The sequence below is a fragment of the Neofelis nebulosa genome, chromosome 15 (genome assembly GCF_028018385.1).
Source record: "Neofelis nebulosa isolate mNeoNeb1 chromosome 15, mNeoNeb1.pri, whole genome shotgun sequence".
NCBI lineage: Eukaryota > Metazoa > Chordata > Mammalia > Carnivora > Felidae > Neofelis > Neofelis nebulosa.
Window position 1 is genome coordinate 72,244,474 of NC_080796.1, and position 14,347 is coordinate 72,258,820.

Consider the following 14,347-nt stretch of genomic DNA (forward strand, 5'->3'; position numbering starts at 1 on the left):
GATGACCCAGAATTCCTTCATGATTTGCCATTCGCAGACATAGCATCTAAGACGAGTCAAAGATGAGTCAAAGAAACAACACAGAATTATAACACGGCTTCTTTATCTTACGTCTATCTGTAATGGTTTTTGCTTTCTAATTTTTCATTTAAAGAAAAAACCCTCCTTTTATTTCCTATGAAGTCCTCCTGAGAAACTTTTAGAGCTACAGTCTCTGAACCGCTGAGTCACCCAGCAACTGCACAAGTTAACAGCTGCCTCTGCTGAACGTGTCTCCTGCCTTCTGAAGATAACAGAGACTCTAGCTGGCGGGAGTCTGGGCCCAGGGCTTTTCTTTTCTTTCTTTTTTTTTCTTTTTGACTCTTCCACATGTGTACCATTTCTTTCATCTTTATGGGAGGAAGCCTAAACAATTCCGTGTGAATTCTCTCTTTCTTTCTCTCTATTCCTCTCTCTTCTGGAAACATTTTGTCTTGCCAGGTTCTTGACCTTTATGAAAAGTGAAACGCTTTCCGAAGGAAACCGTGAGTATGGAATTCTTTATGGTACAGTTTGTCATTGATATAATGAGGAAAGCAGTCTCGTTTGACCTTTCTGTACCGTCTTGGACAGAATCCGTAAGCATTGTTTCTTGGCTTTTAAGAAGTAGAGAAGATTGATTTTGACTCTCTTCTTGTGAGTATCCCCTTTTAAACCACGACCTTAAGCTTGGGGCTTTATAGCATGAAAATCTAGCGATGACCCATTTACACGGGTCCGTATATGGAACAAGTAGAGAACTTGGAGCAAAATAGTACGCAAGAAAGATCTGGGTCTGTAGACAATGAGTTGATTCTGTAGCCCAAGTAGTAAAAGCGATATACAGAGTAGCAATTATATTTCAGAGGAAGATTAAAATTCGAACTTGATAGTCAGTGTCCTGGCGGAGGTAAGCTAGGGGAAACTGTGCCCACATCCAGATGAATGAAGGTAATCCTATGGAGATTTTTCAAGTTATTGCCCTAAACAGGTTGGTCCCACTTATGGTGTTTAACAGTATAATGTTTTATGTTGTGGAAGCCAATTACTGAGATGCTAATAAGTTGAAATGTATGATAATTGGATAAAAGATGTGCTGAACTTTTTGTTTGTAGTGTTTGTAAATATAAAGCAAATAAAAAAGTAGAGAAGATTAATTTTGACTTAATTTATCTACAGAATGTATATATTACATATCTTAATTAATTTATATATATATTTATGTTTACATGTATCTTAACTAACTTATAGAATGTAATAGATGTTGGCCCACATTTATGTGAAAAGTTGGAAGAATGTTCTGAGTGCTAAAGAATTATTAGCCAAAAGGGTAGCTAGATAAGGTTGAAATTATGTAGATACACTGGACCCCTAATAACAACAGGCTTCGAGACATCTGAATCTAAGTCCCACACGAGTAAAGGCCTTGGGACATACAAAAGGGACATCATAGAGATTTGAGCACCAGTAAGAGAAGATTTTTAACTTTCAGGCTATGGAGACTAGTGGCCCAAAGGTGCTGGAAACTGCGGAGGCGATCCAGGAGAGACGTCGGGAGGTGCTGACTCGGTACCAGAGGTTCAAGGAGCTGGTTGCGGAGAGGGGTCAGAAGCTCGAAGAATCCTATCATTACCAGGTTTTCAGACGGGATGCAGATGACCTAGAGAAGTGGGTCTTGGAGAAACTCAAGATTGCAGATGATAAGAGCTACGAAGATCTAACTAACATACAGGTACTCAGTCGTTTGACTTCCCCAGAGCAGACCCTGAGATCTCCAGGGAGGGTAACATTCTTGTAATGTAAGTGCCTAGTTAGTTAACTGTCAGGCGATAATGTCACAGAAAGATCAGACTACCCATTAGGGACCATAATTCTGTTTCTAAATGGCCCGTGTCTTTAACTTCTCAAGCCTCAGTGCCCTATTTACAAGCGAAACTCGCTCTATGAATGTATTCTTTTTTTTTTTAAGTTCATTTATTTATTTTTGAGAGAGAGACAGAGAGAGAGAGAATGGGAGGGTCAGAGACAGAGGGAGAGAGAGAGAATCCCAAGCGGGCTCTGCCCTGTCAGTTCAGAGCCCAATGTAGGGCTCGAACTCACAAACCACGAGATCATGACCTGAGCTGAAACCAGGAGTTGGGCACTTAACTGATGAGCCACCCAGGTGCCCCTCTATGAATGTATTCTGAATCTGAAATTAAGCCATGAGCGAAACAGTGACTGAGAGTTCAAAGAATTTATGACACACTCTGTGATTTTAATATTTTGAGGTGAAGAAACGTCAGTGCCTCAGAATCAGTTGCCCTCCACCCTGCTCAGAAGGATAGGAATAAAGTGGAATTTTTCCTGGGTTTCTCCCAAGGGGCTATCCATGCCCTTCATAAGTCCACATGACAGGTGTCAGGAGGAGAGCTTTGGTGGAAGCTCTTCTCCTCCTTGTCCTACAGTATGTGACAGAGTCACGACCAGGAGAAAAGGTAACCTGCCTAAAAAGGGTACTTGATGTTGGAGAGGAAGCACTGGGTCAAGAACAAAGTGATATGGATTAAGTGAATCCATTTATATAGGCCAATAACAGCATAATCTGAGAAGCGAAAACATCTCAATCACAAAAAAGCCATTATTGTAATAATCACTTTCCTCATTGCGTTCAACTTTCCATAGCACTTACTTCCTCTTTTCTGAAGAGGAACAAACGTGGGGCATCTTCTCATTCCCACCGATGGCGATGGAGGGTATTTACTGGAAACTCCCCAAAGGCGATGGGAACAGGACAAAACATTTCTCTGTGGCCCTTGACTTTGAGCCTGGGGGGGCCAGGAGTGACCATTTCTTGTAGGATGTGACTCCTAAAGCCCTGAGCACGGGTTACCACTTAATCTAGGTTGTGAAGAAAGTAGTTCCGCCCGAAAGTAAAAAAAAGGAACAGAAGAACATTTTTAGGACCCAGGGACGCTAGGTTTCATTAGCCATGTCCTCTGATTTCTTTTTTTTTTTTAAGTATATCCATACTTTATTTGTTTTATTTTTACTTTTAGAGTTTTAGTTCACTTTTTATTTTTTACACGTTTTCATTTTATTTATTTTTTTAAATATGAAATTTACCATCCAATTGGTTTCCAGACAACACCCAGTGCTCATCCCCACAGGTGCCCTCCTCCATGCCCCTCACCCACTTTCCCCTCCCCCCACCCCCCCATCAACCTCCAGTTTATTCTCAGGTTTTAAGAGTCTCTTATGGTTTGCCTCCTTCTGTCTCTGTAACTTTGTCCTCTGATTTCTAAACTTCAGGGCAAGTATCGGAAGCATGAATCCTTGGAAGCAGAAGTGCAAGCAAAGTCCAGGGTCATTCCTGAACTGGAAAAGATCAGGGAAACCCGGTTTGCCGAGGGGCATTTTGCCCATGAGGACACCAAGGTAACTATACGACATGCCTCTCTCTGGAAGAGATGAGTCCAACTTTTTATTACGTTATCAGAATTTTCATTGATTATGCCAGGTATGCAGCTAGATGCAGCTGGCTTGGAACCGGGGTTCCTGCCTCTGATCTTCTACTGGGCTGGGGCAGGAAAAATGATGGGATGTCCTCCTGTTCCTGGGGTGGGAAAAGAGCTATGACACAAAAGCTCTCCTGGGATAGCATCACACTCCTCCTTGACCACCGCAGGATAACTTCGCTGAAGATCAAGTCCTTTTCAACCTAGTTCCACGTGTCCCAGATGAATTGGCTTTCCCAAATGTCATTTCTGATTCTTTCTTCTGACCTCTGCCATTTGAATCTTCTCTGAAATACCTGTCTGCCTGTGATGCCTCCTTCTCTTCACAGCCCACATGCTGTGACTACCGTTGTAGTTCTGTACATCTGCTCCCCAAATCCCGTCTTCAGAAAGTCCTCCCTGAACACTGAGAACTGAAGACCATCACCCTTTTGGAATCCATTACTAACGGATCAACTCTTTTCTGACTTCATTCACACACACTTCCAACATGCTTGTGTTGATAAAGTCACTTCAGGATCTCTTCTGCATGAGTGAAATCTTTCTTTCTTCCTTTCTTTCTTTCTTTCTTTCTTTCTTTCTTTCTTTTTTCTTTTTTTCACTGAGTTCTTTTGTTTTGTTTTGGAAGCGTCCTCCCAGATTTACGTTACGTATTTAAAAATTGGGTCTAGCCTTTCCACATTTAGCATACAAATTCTGGTCCATTTTACTGTCAACCAAATATGGTCAGAGAACACAGACTTTAACCAGAAGAGAACCTTATTGGAAAGAAGAGTCTGTAACAAGAAAAATCTCAAAACGTACCTATTGGTGCACAATTGAAATCGTTTCTGTGTTATTCCCAGCTTTGTGCGCCACAGGTCCCCTACATCAATTACAATATTTGAGCCACGTTCGAAACCTTTTCACAACTATCAGACTGCACCGCTATAGGATTCGGAGAGAAGTGTGGTCTGTGTGCTACCTTATGCAGTGGACCAGTTGGAAAATATAAGATTCTTGTGGACATAACACAGACGATGCCTTCAGTTTTTCAAGTTATGTAATACATGATCTTCTAAGCTAACCTGGCATCAAAGCCTTCGACTGCATAGTCCAAAAATTCTCTTATGGTTTTGGTGCCACTAATTTCCACTACAAGTTAGCAAAACTGTAACTCTCACTCCTTCTGGCAAACAGTTCGTGCTAAGTTTCTTCTACGCCTTGGCCAGTACTTAGAACGCCCTCTGCCTATCATGGACCTTTCCAAATCCTATCTGTTCCTCAAGGTTCAGTTCACATGAGCACTCTTCCAGGAATCTCTGTGGCCTCCTGTCTTGTGGTCGGCAATCGTTTCATCCTGTAAAACCTCAAAGCACGTTTACATTTTTTTCTCTCGTGGCAGATCACATCCGGCCTGGTTTAGCAGCTACTCCCGTGCATGTCGATTTCCTCCTGTAAATGTTTGTGGAGCCGTCAATGCACGAGCGGATGACATTTTTATCCAGCCCCCCTGCCCCCCGGTGGAGTGTGCACCTGCCCCAGCTGCCCTAGGCAGGTGCGGTGTCTGAGCGGTTTTGCCTCTCTTCCCAAAGGCCCATCTGGAACAGCTGCGCACGCTGTGGGACCTCCTTCTGGAGCTGACCCGGGAGAGGGGCGCCCTGTTGCTGCGGGCCCTGCGTCTACAGGAGTACCTGCAGCAGTGCGCCGACACCTTGGAGTGGGTCGGAGACAAGGTGGGGACCGCGCAGGACACAGAGGACTTCCCGTTCGCGTCCCAGGCACCCTGCGGCAGTTGAACGCAGGCAATTCGTAGACCAGTCTGGGTGCCTGTTCCTGGACTCTGTTCCCGGAAAGTAGGAATTTTGGCAGAGATGTGGGGGTATCCTGGAGACCACTGACATTGCAATGTGGGGGGAAAGAGCTCCCGGCCTGTCCCCGGCTACTTTCCGTGCCCCTCAGCTCTTTCTCCTGAATTTTTGCTCTGACTCTGGGTCCAGGCTGGTGGTGTTGCCTGCTCCTTCCCTAAGGGCTGCCTCTCAGTACCTGTAACTATTTTTCTAGACACTGAAAGAATGATCCCGTAGTTAGGGCTGAAGATAACAAGTAAGCAAGTAAGTGCGTAGCACAGCCCTTTTGCGGATACTCAGTGTGTTGACCTGAGTAGAACCAGGATGAATTTATTTCTCATGTTCCAAAGTACAAAGGGTGCTTCCGGGAGCCTTGGCCAACCATGTCCCTGGTCTTTCTGGAAGATTACCTCAAAGAGTGCCATGCCCTGGGCCAGAGTGCTCCCTCCAGACACCCGCTCCTGCTTCTGGCTCTTTCCTCAAGGTCTCTCCCAGGCCCCAGCAGCCCCTCCTTCTGAGATTTCCGGGGACTGTGGGCAATGGTTTGGGGCATTTGAACTGCAGGAATTCTGAAACGTTTGCCGGTGACTCAACAGACTTTCCTGGTCCACAGGAGGCTATAGTGACGTCAGCAGAGCTGGGTGAGGACTGGGAACGCACAGAGGTCCTGCATAAGAAGTTTGAGGAGTTCCAGGCGGACCTGGAAACTCAGAAAAGAAAACTGGATGGAATGAACCAGTATGCCAACCAGTGTGCCGAGGTGAGGTGGGGAGCAGAGGGTCAATGCAGGGAAGGGCTCCTGATTGCCAAAGCCTTCCGCCATCAGCAGGTGGGACGGGAGGGACACGGGCATCGGGAGAAAACAAGGCTGTGTGTCCTTGTCATGACAGGTCCGGGGCAACTTCCTCTCCTGTCCGGGTCCATCCCTTGCCAGTCTGTGCAAATAGAGGCGTGACTGGGAGGGAGAGCGTATGTGTTCACACCTGTGGGTGTGCCTGTGCACACGCGCGGAGGAATGAGACCCGCAACCGGGTAACTCCTGTGCGGAACACCAATCGGTCAACCACTCAGTTTTATGCAGCACCCTTTTCGTGAAGAAGAACCCGAATAAAGCAGCAAAGAGTGTAAAATAATGGTGGGCTATTGTAATATGGACGATGTCATCATACATGATGTTTGTGGGTGGGGGAAGGAGAAGGGAGGCAGATTTACCTTCCTTTACTTAAGAAAATGTTTAAATAAGCTTTCAATATCTGAGCAGACAAACAATTCAGTGTGGGGCTACATAACTGTAGGATGTGGCAAGAAAACCGGGAAGCCAGCCTGGTTTTATTTGTATATAAAGGAAATTTTATGTGGCTATAAAGGAATTCGAAACTCCAAGCGTTGGCTATTGTGCTTTTCCATATGGTCTCATCCTCACTGCATCTCCAGAACGGCACCGATCTTTCTGTACTAACAGAACCGAGATTTCAGGACGAATGGGTACCTGAGGGGGGAAAGTAACTGACTCTCAGTTTTTTTCCAGGCCACGTTTCCAACAGTCTCTAAATTTTTTCTCTCCGCCACCTTTGTCTTGTTGTGGAAGTTGTTTAGTTATTCGGTGCTATCTCACAAACCGTCACAAAACTGAAAACAACAAACGTTTTACTTCTTCCGGATTCAGTGGTTCAGCTGTTCCGCTAGACAGTGCTCCTGGTCCCACCTGGGTTTCTTAAGTGGCTGCAGTTATTTGGTGGCTCAGTTGGGGCGGAGGGTCTAAAACGGCCTTGCCCCCATGTCTGCGGCCTTGGCGAGGATAATGAGGGGTTTCTCCACACGGTCTTTCATGTTTGTTTATGTGTCAGCGTTCCAAAGGTTAGAACAGAAGCTGAAAGTACAGGAGCTCGTATCATTTCTGGCACATTCTATGGTAGGCGAGCCATAGGCCAACCCAGATTCAAAGCGTGAGGAAACGGACTTCACTTCTCGAAAGGAAGGCTTCCTGGTAAAATAGCAGGGCCATTTATCTAACCTACCACGGGAAGGATCAACACAGCTTAGAGCGTGTCCTCTGCTCTTTTGGACCGGGACCCACACAGCGCCAAACAGAAAGGACCATCTATCCAGGAAGGAGAGTCTCGAAAATCCCGTCTGGAGCAGCTTCAGAATTGGGAATGGAAATGTGAAGAGACAGGGACGGGAGGAGCAGAAAGACAGACACGTGGAAACTACTCAAAAGTGCCAAGTGTCAACATAGGCTTATGCTGTTAACTTAACCTAGTATTCATTAATCTCAGTGCTTCAGATGCTTTGCAACAATCCATGAAGTTTTTCTCCAAAATTAAATGTGGATACATGTGTGTATAATTCTGTATAATCTCTCAGTAGATTCTCGAAGGCATCAGGACCCCAGAGGCGTTAAGAACCACAGTAGCAGAGTTTTGGAAAATAAAGTCATATTTCACAGACGGGGCTTTTTCTTCCTTGGTTTTCAGGATTTTCAGGGGATTAACAGGCACCAACAAGGTGGAATTCTGAAAATAACACCATGGCTGAGCAATGTGTGTTAATAGGGTGCCCCAGGGCTGCGAGTGAAAGAGACCGTATCTGGGAGCTTGGTCTCTGGATGTTGGCAATGTGGATCGGGTTAAAGCCAGGGCGCAGGGCTAAGGCGAAGACTGGGATCTGGCCAAAAGGTCGTTCTCCGTGCCTGGCAAAGTACAAACTAGCGCGAAATGAGAAATGTCAAATGATTTTTGGAATGATCTCACCTTTGCCTCACTCCCGCACTGGTCCCCTCCCGCAGGAGAAACATCCTGACCTGCCCTTGATTAAGCTGAAGCAGGATGAGGTGAACACCGCCTGGAAGCGTCTCCTCAGCCTGGCTGGGCGGCGACAGGAAACACTGGCCAATGCTGCAGACCTCCAGCGATTCAGAAGGTACGAATCTGGCCCACACGTTATGGGAAAGTCTACGACAGCGCCCCGTCTAATTGTGCTAGCCTCTGTCTGCTGCTGGCAACTACTGGCCAATCCCTCAAACCAAAGGAAATCATGTGCTTGCATTTAAGGCAGCAAGGGAGAGCGTAGTTAAGACAACCGTGACCCACCCCGTGGCCAAGCGTGTGATGACTGGAGACGAAAGCTGTAAAGTAGCACAGGTGAATTAGTGATAGAAAGGCTGCAGAGGCAAGGAAAGCATATTACGAACTGGATGGGAGTGGAAGGTTGAGTTGGGAAGAAGAAAGACTCATTAAGAGCTGACCCAGATACAGGAAGTATATGCAGAGGCCCAATGACGAGGGAGACGCCCAGGCCCCTGCATGTCAATGGGAGCCATTAAAAGCAAGAACTCTTTGCATTACTCTTCGATAGTGAGTGGGAATTCCAGGTAATTGCTAGCCGAGTGGACCAGGGCGGCCTTTGCCGTGTGTGTTGTTTGCCCTGTAATTCCTGACATCTTCTTTGTTGGAGCTCGTGTGGCTGTCTGGCAGGGATGTGATGGAGGCCGTCCAGTGGATCAAAGAGAAGGAGCCTCAACTCACCTCTGAGGACTATGGCAAAGATCTCATTAGCTCTGAGGCGCTGTTCCACAGTCACAAAGGTCTTGAGAGGAACCTTGCAGTCATGCAGGACAAGGTAAGCCACTACTGGAAGAACGGCCAGCGTCCTGGGCTAGAAGAGGTATTTGCTGGCCATCTTGCCTCCAGAGGATGCAGTAAGTTCATTATTTCAATGAGGGAGAAATTCCTCGGCCCTGAATATTCTTCTTGTTCTAGTTCGTAACTTATACATGGCCATTGGATGTCCTTTAGTTTTCTTTACAGATACACAGATTTTTATATAGTCCTGTGGTTTTTTGCAATGAATTTCGTGATTTAAAAACAGAAAAAAAGCTACCTCCCAGAATGACCTCCTAATCTCACTCTGTACCTGCAGCCAGGGAATTTTTTCTTTGGTCAAAACGCACTCGTCAGTTCCAGCTCAATCTTGCTTGGTTTTTTTCCTGCACTCGGTAGATAAAGGAAGACATTTCTTCTTGCTCTTCTATAAGAAACTCAGAGACACCTAGGGCACGTTACTAGGTCCACCTTTGGGTTTTCTTCTCTTTTTTGAAAAATTTTATTTATTTAAATTTAAGTTAGTTAACATACAGTATAGTCTTGGTTTTAGGGGTAGAATCCACTGATTCATCACTTACATAGAACACCCAGTGCTCTTCCCAACAGGTGCCTTCCTCAATGCCCATCCCCCATTTAGCCCATCCCCCCACCCACCTCCCCTCCAGCAACCCTCAGGTTGTTCTCTGTATCGAAGGGTCTCTTATGGTTTGCCTCCCTCCCTGTTTTTCTTATTTTTCCTTCTTTTCCTCCACGTTCATCTGTTTTGTTTCTTAAATTCCATATATGAGTGAAATCATATGATATTTGTCTTTCTCTGGCAGACTTGTTTTGTTTAACATAGTATACTAGTCCCATCCACATTGCAAATGGCAAGCTTTCCTTCTTTTTGATTGCCGAGTAATACTCCATTGTTTATATATACCACATCTTCTTTATCCATTCGTCAGTCGATGTTTGGGAGCTTTCCATACTTCGGCTGTTGTCAATAGCACGGCTGTAAACCTTGGGATGCATGTACCCCTTCAAATCAGCACCCCTGTATCCTTTGGATAAGTACCTAGTAGTGCAATTTCTGGGTTGCAAGGTAGTTCTACTCTTAACTTTTTGAGGAACCTCCATACCGTTTTCCAGAGTGGCTTCACCAGGTCGCATTCTCACCAACAGTGCAAAAGTGTCCCTCTTTCTCCACATCCTCTCCAACATCTATTGTTTCCCGCATTGTTAATGCTAGTCATTCTGACAGGTGGGAGGTGGTATCTCATTGGGGTTTTGATTTGTGTCTCCCTGATGATGAGTGATGTGGAGCATTTTTTCGTGTGTCGGTTGGCCATCTGGATGTCTTCTTTGGAGAAGTGTCCATTCGTGTCTTCCGCCCCTTTCTTCGCTGGATTCTTTGTTTTTTGAAAAGTTCTTTATAGATTTTGGGTACTAACCCTTTACCTGAAAGCTGGAAGACACGGGTCCCTATCCCTAGAGGAGTAGACATAGGCATGCCGGAACTTAGTAGAAGCCCCGACTCCAGACTGACTTCCATCTTTGCTTCCTCCCCCTCACAACATCACCCATAAGTTCAACCAACTCCATGGAGTATGCACAGCAGTCAGCCCACCGAAGGGCCCCGTGTGCTGTGCCCTGACCGTAGCTCTGTCCCTGGAGCAGTTTTGCATTTTGTCTTACTGTTTTCTCCGGATAACAAAACCTCAAATCCTAGATGACACCTGATGATAGTTGAATATAATGATTCCCACAACAATATTTATGGAGACAGTGTAGAGGGTGGTGAGCGACAGCCTGAGGTCTAAACCTTGCTCCTGGTACTTAGTCGCTAAATGCCCTTGCACTAATAAATACCATCCCAGCTTTCGCATAAAAGGGGAATAAGAATAGTTTCTACCTCTGAGTACTATTTTCAAAAGACTGGAAAACAAGCAAACACGTGTGAAGTGCTAAGCACCGTAAGAAACAAACATGGTCAGTAAATTATTAATGCTGAAATAGCACGTCTGCATATTAACATAAAAGGCTCAGTGTACGTGTATTAAGTTATTAGTATTCATACGGCTGCTTTCTCGGATCTCTCCCGCCAAACTTTGTCAGGGAGAATCAGAGTGCTTGGATTTCCCACCGCGTTTCTTTCTCATCCCCTTTCTCTCTTTCTCTTTACCCAAAGGTAAAGGAGTTGAGTGCCAAAGCAGACAGGCTGATGCTTTCCCACCCTTCAGATGCATCTCAGATCCAGCAAATGAAGGAGGAGCTGGTCTCCAACTGGGAGCACATCCGCGCCTTGGCGGCCAGCAGATATGAGAAGCTGCAGGCTTCTTATTGGTGGGAACCCCCTCCTCCCTCTTGCTCTCTCTCTATAGGGTTCGGGTAAAATGTCAAAAGCAGAAATTAAGAGTGAAAGCGAAGACATGAGGAGGGACCCAGCCCTCCCGCCTCCTCAATGGTCGAGGCAAAAAGAAGCTTCATTTGTTAAGAGGAGCCCTCTGCAGGTTGATGTGACGGTCAGAATGGCACCTCCACTCACTGCACCCGTCCGTCTTCTTCCACTTGCACGGTGGTAGGATGCTAGGAAGCTGCCCGGGGACCCGGACAAGCAGCTTAAGAAATGCCAAAATCCTGGCCCCAGTTTAGGCACCGAAATAAGCTTCCAGGCTGAAGGGCGTAAAAATAAATCTGGAATTATTTCCTGAATGCCGTGTGGGCTGGCTTGCCAAAAAGCCGGGTACCATTTCAGTAGTTAATGTTTATGGTTAATCGTTAAAACCCCAGAAGACAGTGTTCATCCTACTTTTATGATCCCAAAGTAACTGGTGAGCATTTAAATGTTTGACTAAGTAACCGTTTTCGTGGTTTTGTTTTTATGAATAGGGTCAAGGGTGAGCTAAGGTGCATGAGGGCTTCTAACCCCAGCTCTGGTCCCCTTTCCTACCAGCTGCTTCCTGTTATTTACATGTCAGGGCTTATACTTTGGCCTCGTTGGCCAAAGTGCTTTACTCCAGTTCGAGTGCTTCCGGGGTAGGTGCGACCTTGTGATGTTGGAGAAGCAGGGCCCCTGTGCCTCGTCACACAACAATGCACCCGTCCGGGGAGTCTGCAGCCCGGAGTGAGGGACAGCCCGCACCATTAAAGGAACAGGCAGTGCATCAGGGCAGTGGGAGGGGGGCGGGGATAAGGGTGAGGAGCACGTTGGACGTCTCAGCTCAACCCAACCCTAACCCCAGGCTCCCAAGTCTGCTCACACCTACCTGGTTTCTCCTTCTGGCCCTTTACCTTAACTTCCCTGCAGGTATCAGCGCTTCTTATCTGACTACGAGGAGCTCTCAGGGTGGATGAAAGAGAAGTCTGCTCTGATCAATGCTGATGAGCTGCCCACAGATGTGGCTGGTGGGGAGGCCCTGCTGGACAGGCATGGGCAGCACAAGGTAGAGAAGAAGAGCCTCCCCACGAGGAGGAAGAGGGAGGCGCCAAGCCCCCCAGAAGGTTTCTTGCTGAATTTTAAGACATTCCATCTTGTGACCCTAGCACGAGATTGACTCTTATGATGACCGATTCCAATCTGCTGAGGAGACTGGTCGGGATCTGCTGGACGTCGGTCACGAAGCCTCTGATGAAGTTCTGGAAAAGGTAATCCAGTTTAACAGTGTGTGAAATTATGATACACATTTAGCCCCACTGAATCTCATGATAGATAACATGATCATCTCCGAACAGGACGAGGGTAGAAGTCATATCGACCTCTCAATATTGAGATGCTCCCTTCACATATTGCTTCAGCTGAAATGAGTCATCTGAAATTCTCAGGACGTGAGGCGTGCTTCCTCACCTCTGAGCCTTTATTTCCCGAACCCACCAAGTTTCATCGACCCGCCTTCTACCTAATTGAAAACCTCCATACCATTTGCCTTGTCATACCTGTGCTGTTTTATCTCTTTTCCATACTCGCCTTAAACTGTAAGTTCTTTGAGGACACTACCTACGCATCTTTGGATTCCCTAAGGTGCCTGGCCCACGGCTGGCTTTCTTCTCCCCTCTCGACAACCTCAAATCGCACTGATTTTTCTATACCTGTGTTTTTCAAATCTACATTAAATAACAGGAAAGCTTTACACAGTCTGAATCCCACCCGCTGAATAATCAGGTTGGCCATGATCGTCTCCTCCTGAATCGCAAGGACTCACCTCATCCCCCTGACCCCTGAGAGATTTTGCTTCAGACGCAGAGTCACCGAAACTCCTTGGGATGATAAATAAAATAAGATTTGCAGCCTCTTTGCCTTTCATCCGATTCCAATCACAGCCTCCAGTGCTGGGGGTGGGTGAGGTTGAGATGGCCATAGTTTGAATTCACCCTGAACTCTCTGGGAAAAATAAAAAATAGGGATTTTCGTTTTTTTAACAATTTTCTGCCAAAGGAAACCGAGATCCTTGCAAATGCGCCTATTATCCTGGGAGCCTGAGAAATCTGTGCTGCCTTTTTGCTGGACTTAGCACAGCAGCATTGCCAATAGACTGGGATTCCTTGGGCAGACGTGTGAGCAGGAGAAAAAGGCTCATATGGGTTTGAGAATGTCACCTTTCTCTTTCCTTGGGGGTTCTTATTGGCTTTCAGAAGGGAATGCAAACTTCTCAGAACGATCATTTACGTGCTGTATAAGCGTCACCTTCCTCCAGCGTCCACCTTTTTTAGACACTGCACTTTGCTCTGGGACACTTGTATTATCTAACAATCACTTGGAGTGATGATGCTGTCATGGTGTGCCCTCCTATGATCCCGGTCCCCATCCCCGTGCCCGCCTATGATCCCGGTCCCCATCCCCGTGCCCTCCTATGATCCCGGTCCCCATCCCCACCCTTTAAATCCCTGTTCGGTGCAACACCTGCCACACTCTCCTCCCCGCTTCTTCCCATCGGAATTCATCTCTTCTCCGTCATTTCTACGTATTAAGCGTATCGTTGTGCCTCTGTTGTGGCGTTTACCCTCATTTCCCTGCCACGTTGTTCACCTAGACATTGACGTCTGCGGAGAAAAGCCCGCTTCTTGTTCATTTGCGTGTCCTTCCGAAGGCCTGGCATTGACTGGACGCTCACGTTGTCTCCTCCTTTCCAAAGATGACCATACTCGCCAGCGACTGGGCTGCCCTGCGAGGGCTGTGGGACCAGCGGAATCATCAGTACAAACAGTGCTTGTATTTACACCTCTTCTATCGTGACAGTGAGCAGGTGGACAGCTGGATGAGCCGACAGGAGGTAACGGGAGGGGACCCTTTACCACGGGACTGCCATCGGTACCCTCACAGCTGCTGCTGAGGGCTGGGGCTTGTCCCAGGTCCTGGAGGGTGATCCGTGGGGAGAAGAAGAGAGAAGCCCTTTCCATGAGGCTCTTATAATTCCCTCAT

The 14,347-nt window shown here is 46.6% G+C and overlaps 1 protein-coding gene across 3 annotated transcripts in view; it reads left to right on the top strand.

The window, feature by feature from the left end:
- Window positions 1–222: 222 nt before the first annotated feature.
- The window catches only part of SPTA1 (spectrin alpha, erythrocytic 1), a 65,596-nt gene continuing 51,471 nt past the window's right edge, over window positions 223–14,347 (top strand). For 2 of the 3 annotated variants that reach the window (XM_058700254.1, XM_058700252.1), the window contains exons 1-11: window positions 223–524; window positions 1,511–1,750; window positions 3,310–3,435; window positions 5,090–5,230; window positions 5,958–6,104; window positions 8,133–8,266; window positions 8,821–8,965; window positions 11,120–11,274; window positions 12,239–12,374; window positions 12,475–12,576; window positions 14,061–14,198. In XM_058700254.1, the coding sequence (XP_058556237.1) occupies window positions 1,514–1,750; window positions 3,310–3,435; window positions 5,090–5,230; window positions 5,958–6,104; window positions 8,133–8,266; window positions 8,821–8,965; window positions 11,120–11,274; window positions 12,239–12,374; window positions 12,475–12,576; window positions 14,061–14,198 (1,461 nt within the window). In that variant the 5' untranslated portion in view covers window positions 223–524; window positions 1,511–1,513. Of the gene's footprint in view, window positions 525–545; window positions 676–1,510; window positions 1,751–3,309; window positions 3,436–5,089; window positions 5,231–5,957; window positions 6,105–8,132; window positions 8,267–8,820; window positions 8,966–11,119; window positions 11,275–12,238; window positions 12,375–12,474; window positions 12,577–14,060; window positions 14,199–14,347 lie in introns of those variants that run through there. The other variant, XM_058700253.1, reaches the window with a different exon arrangement.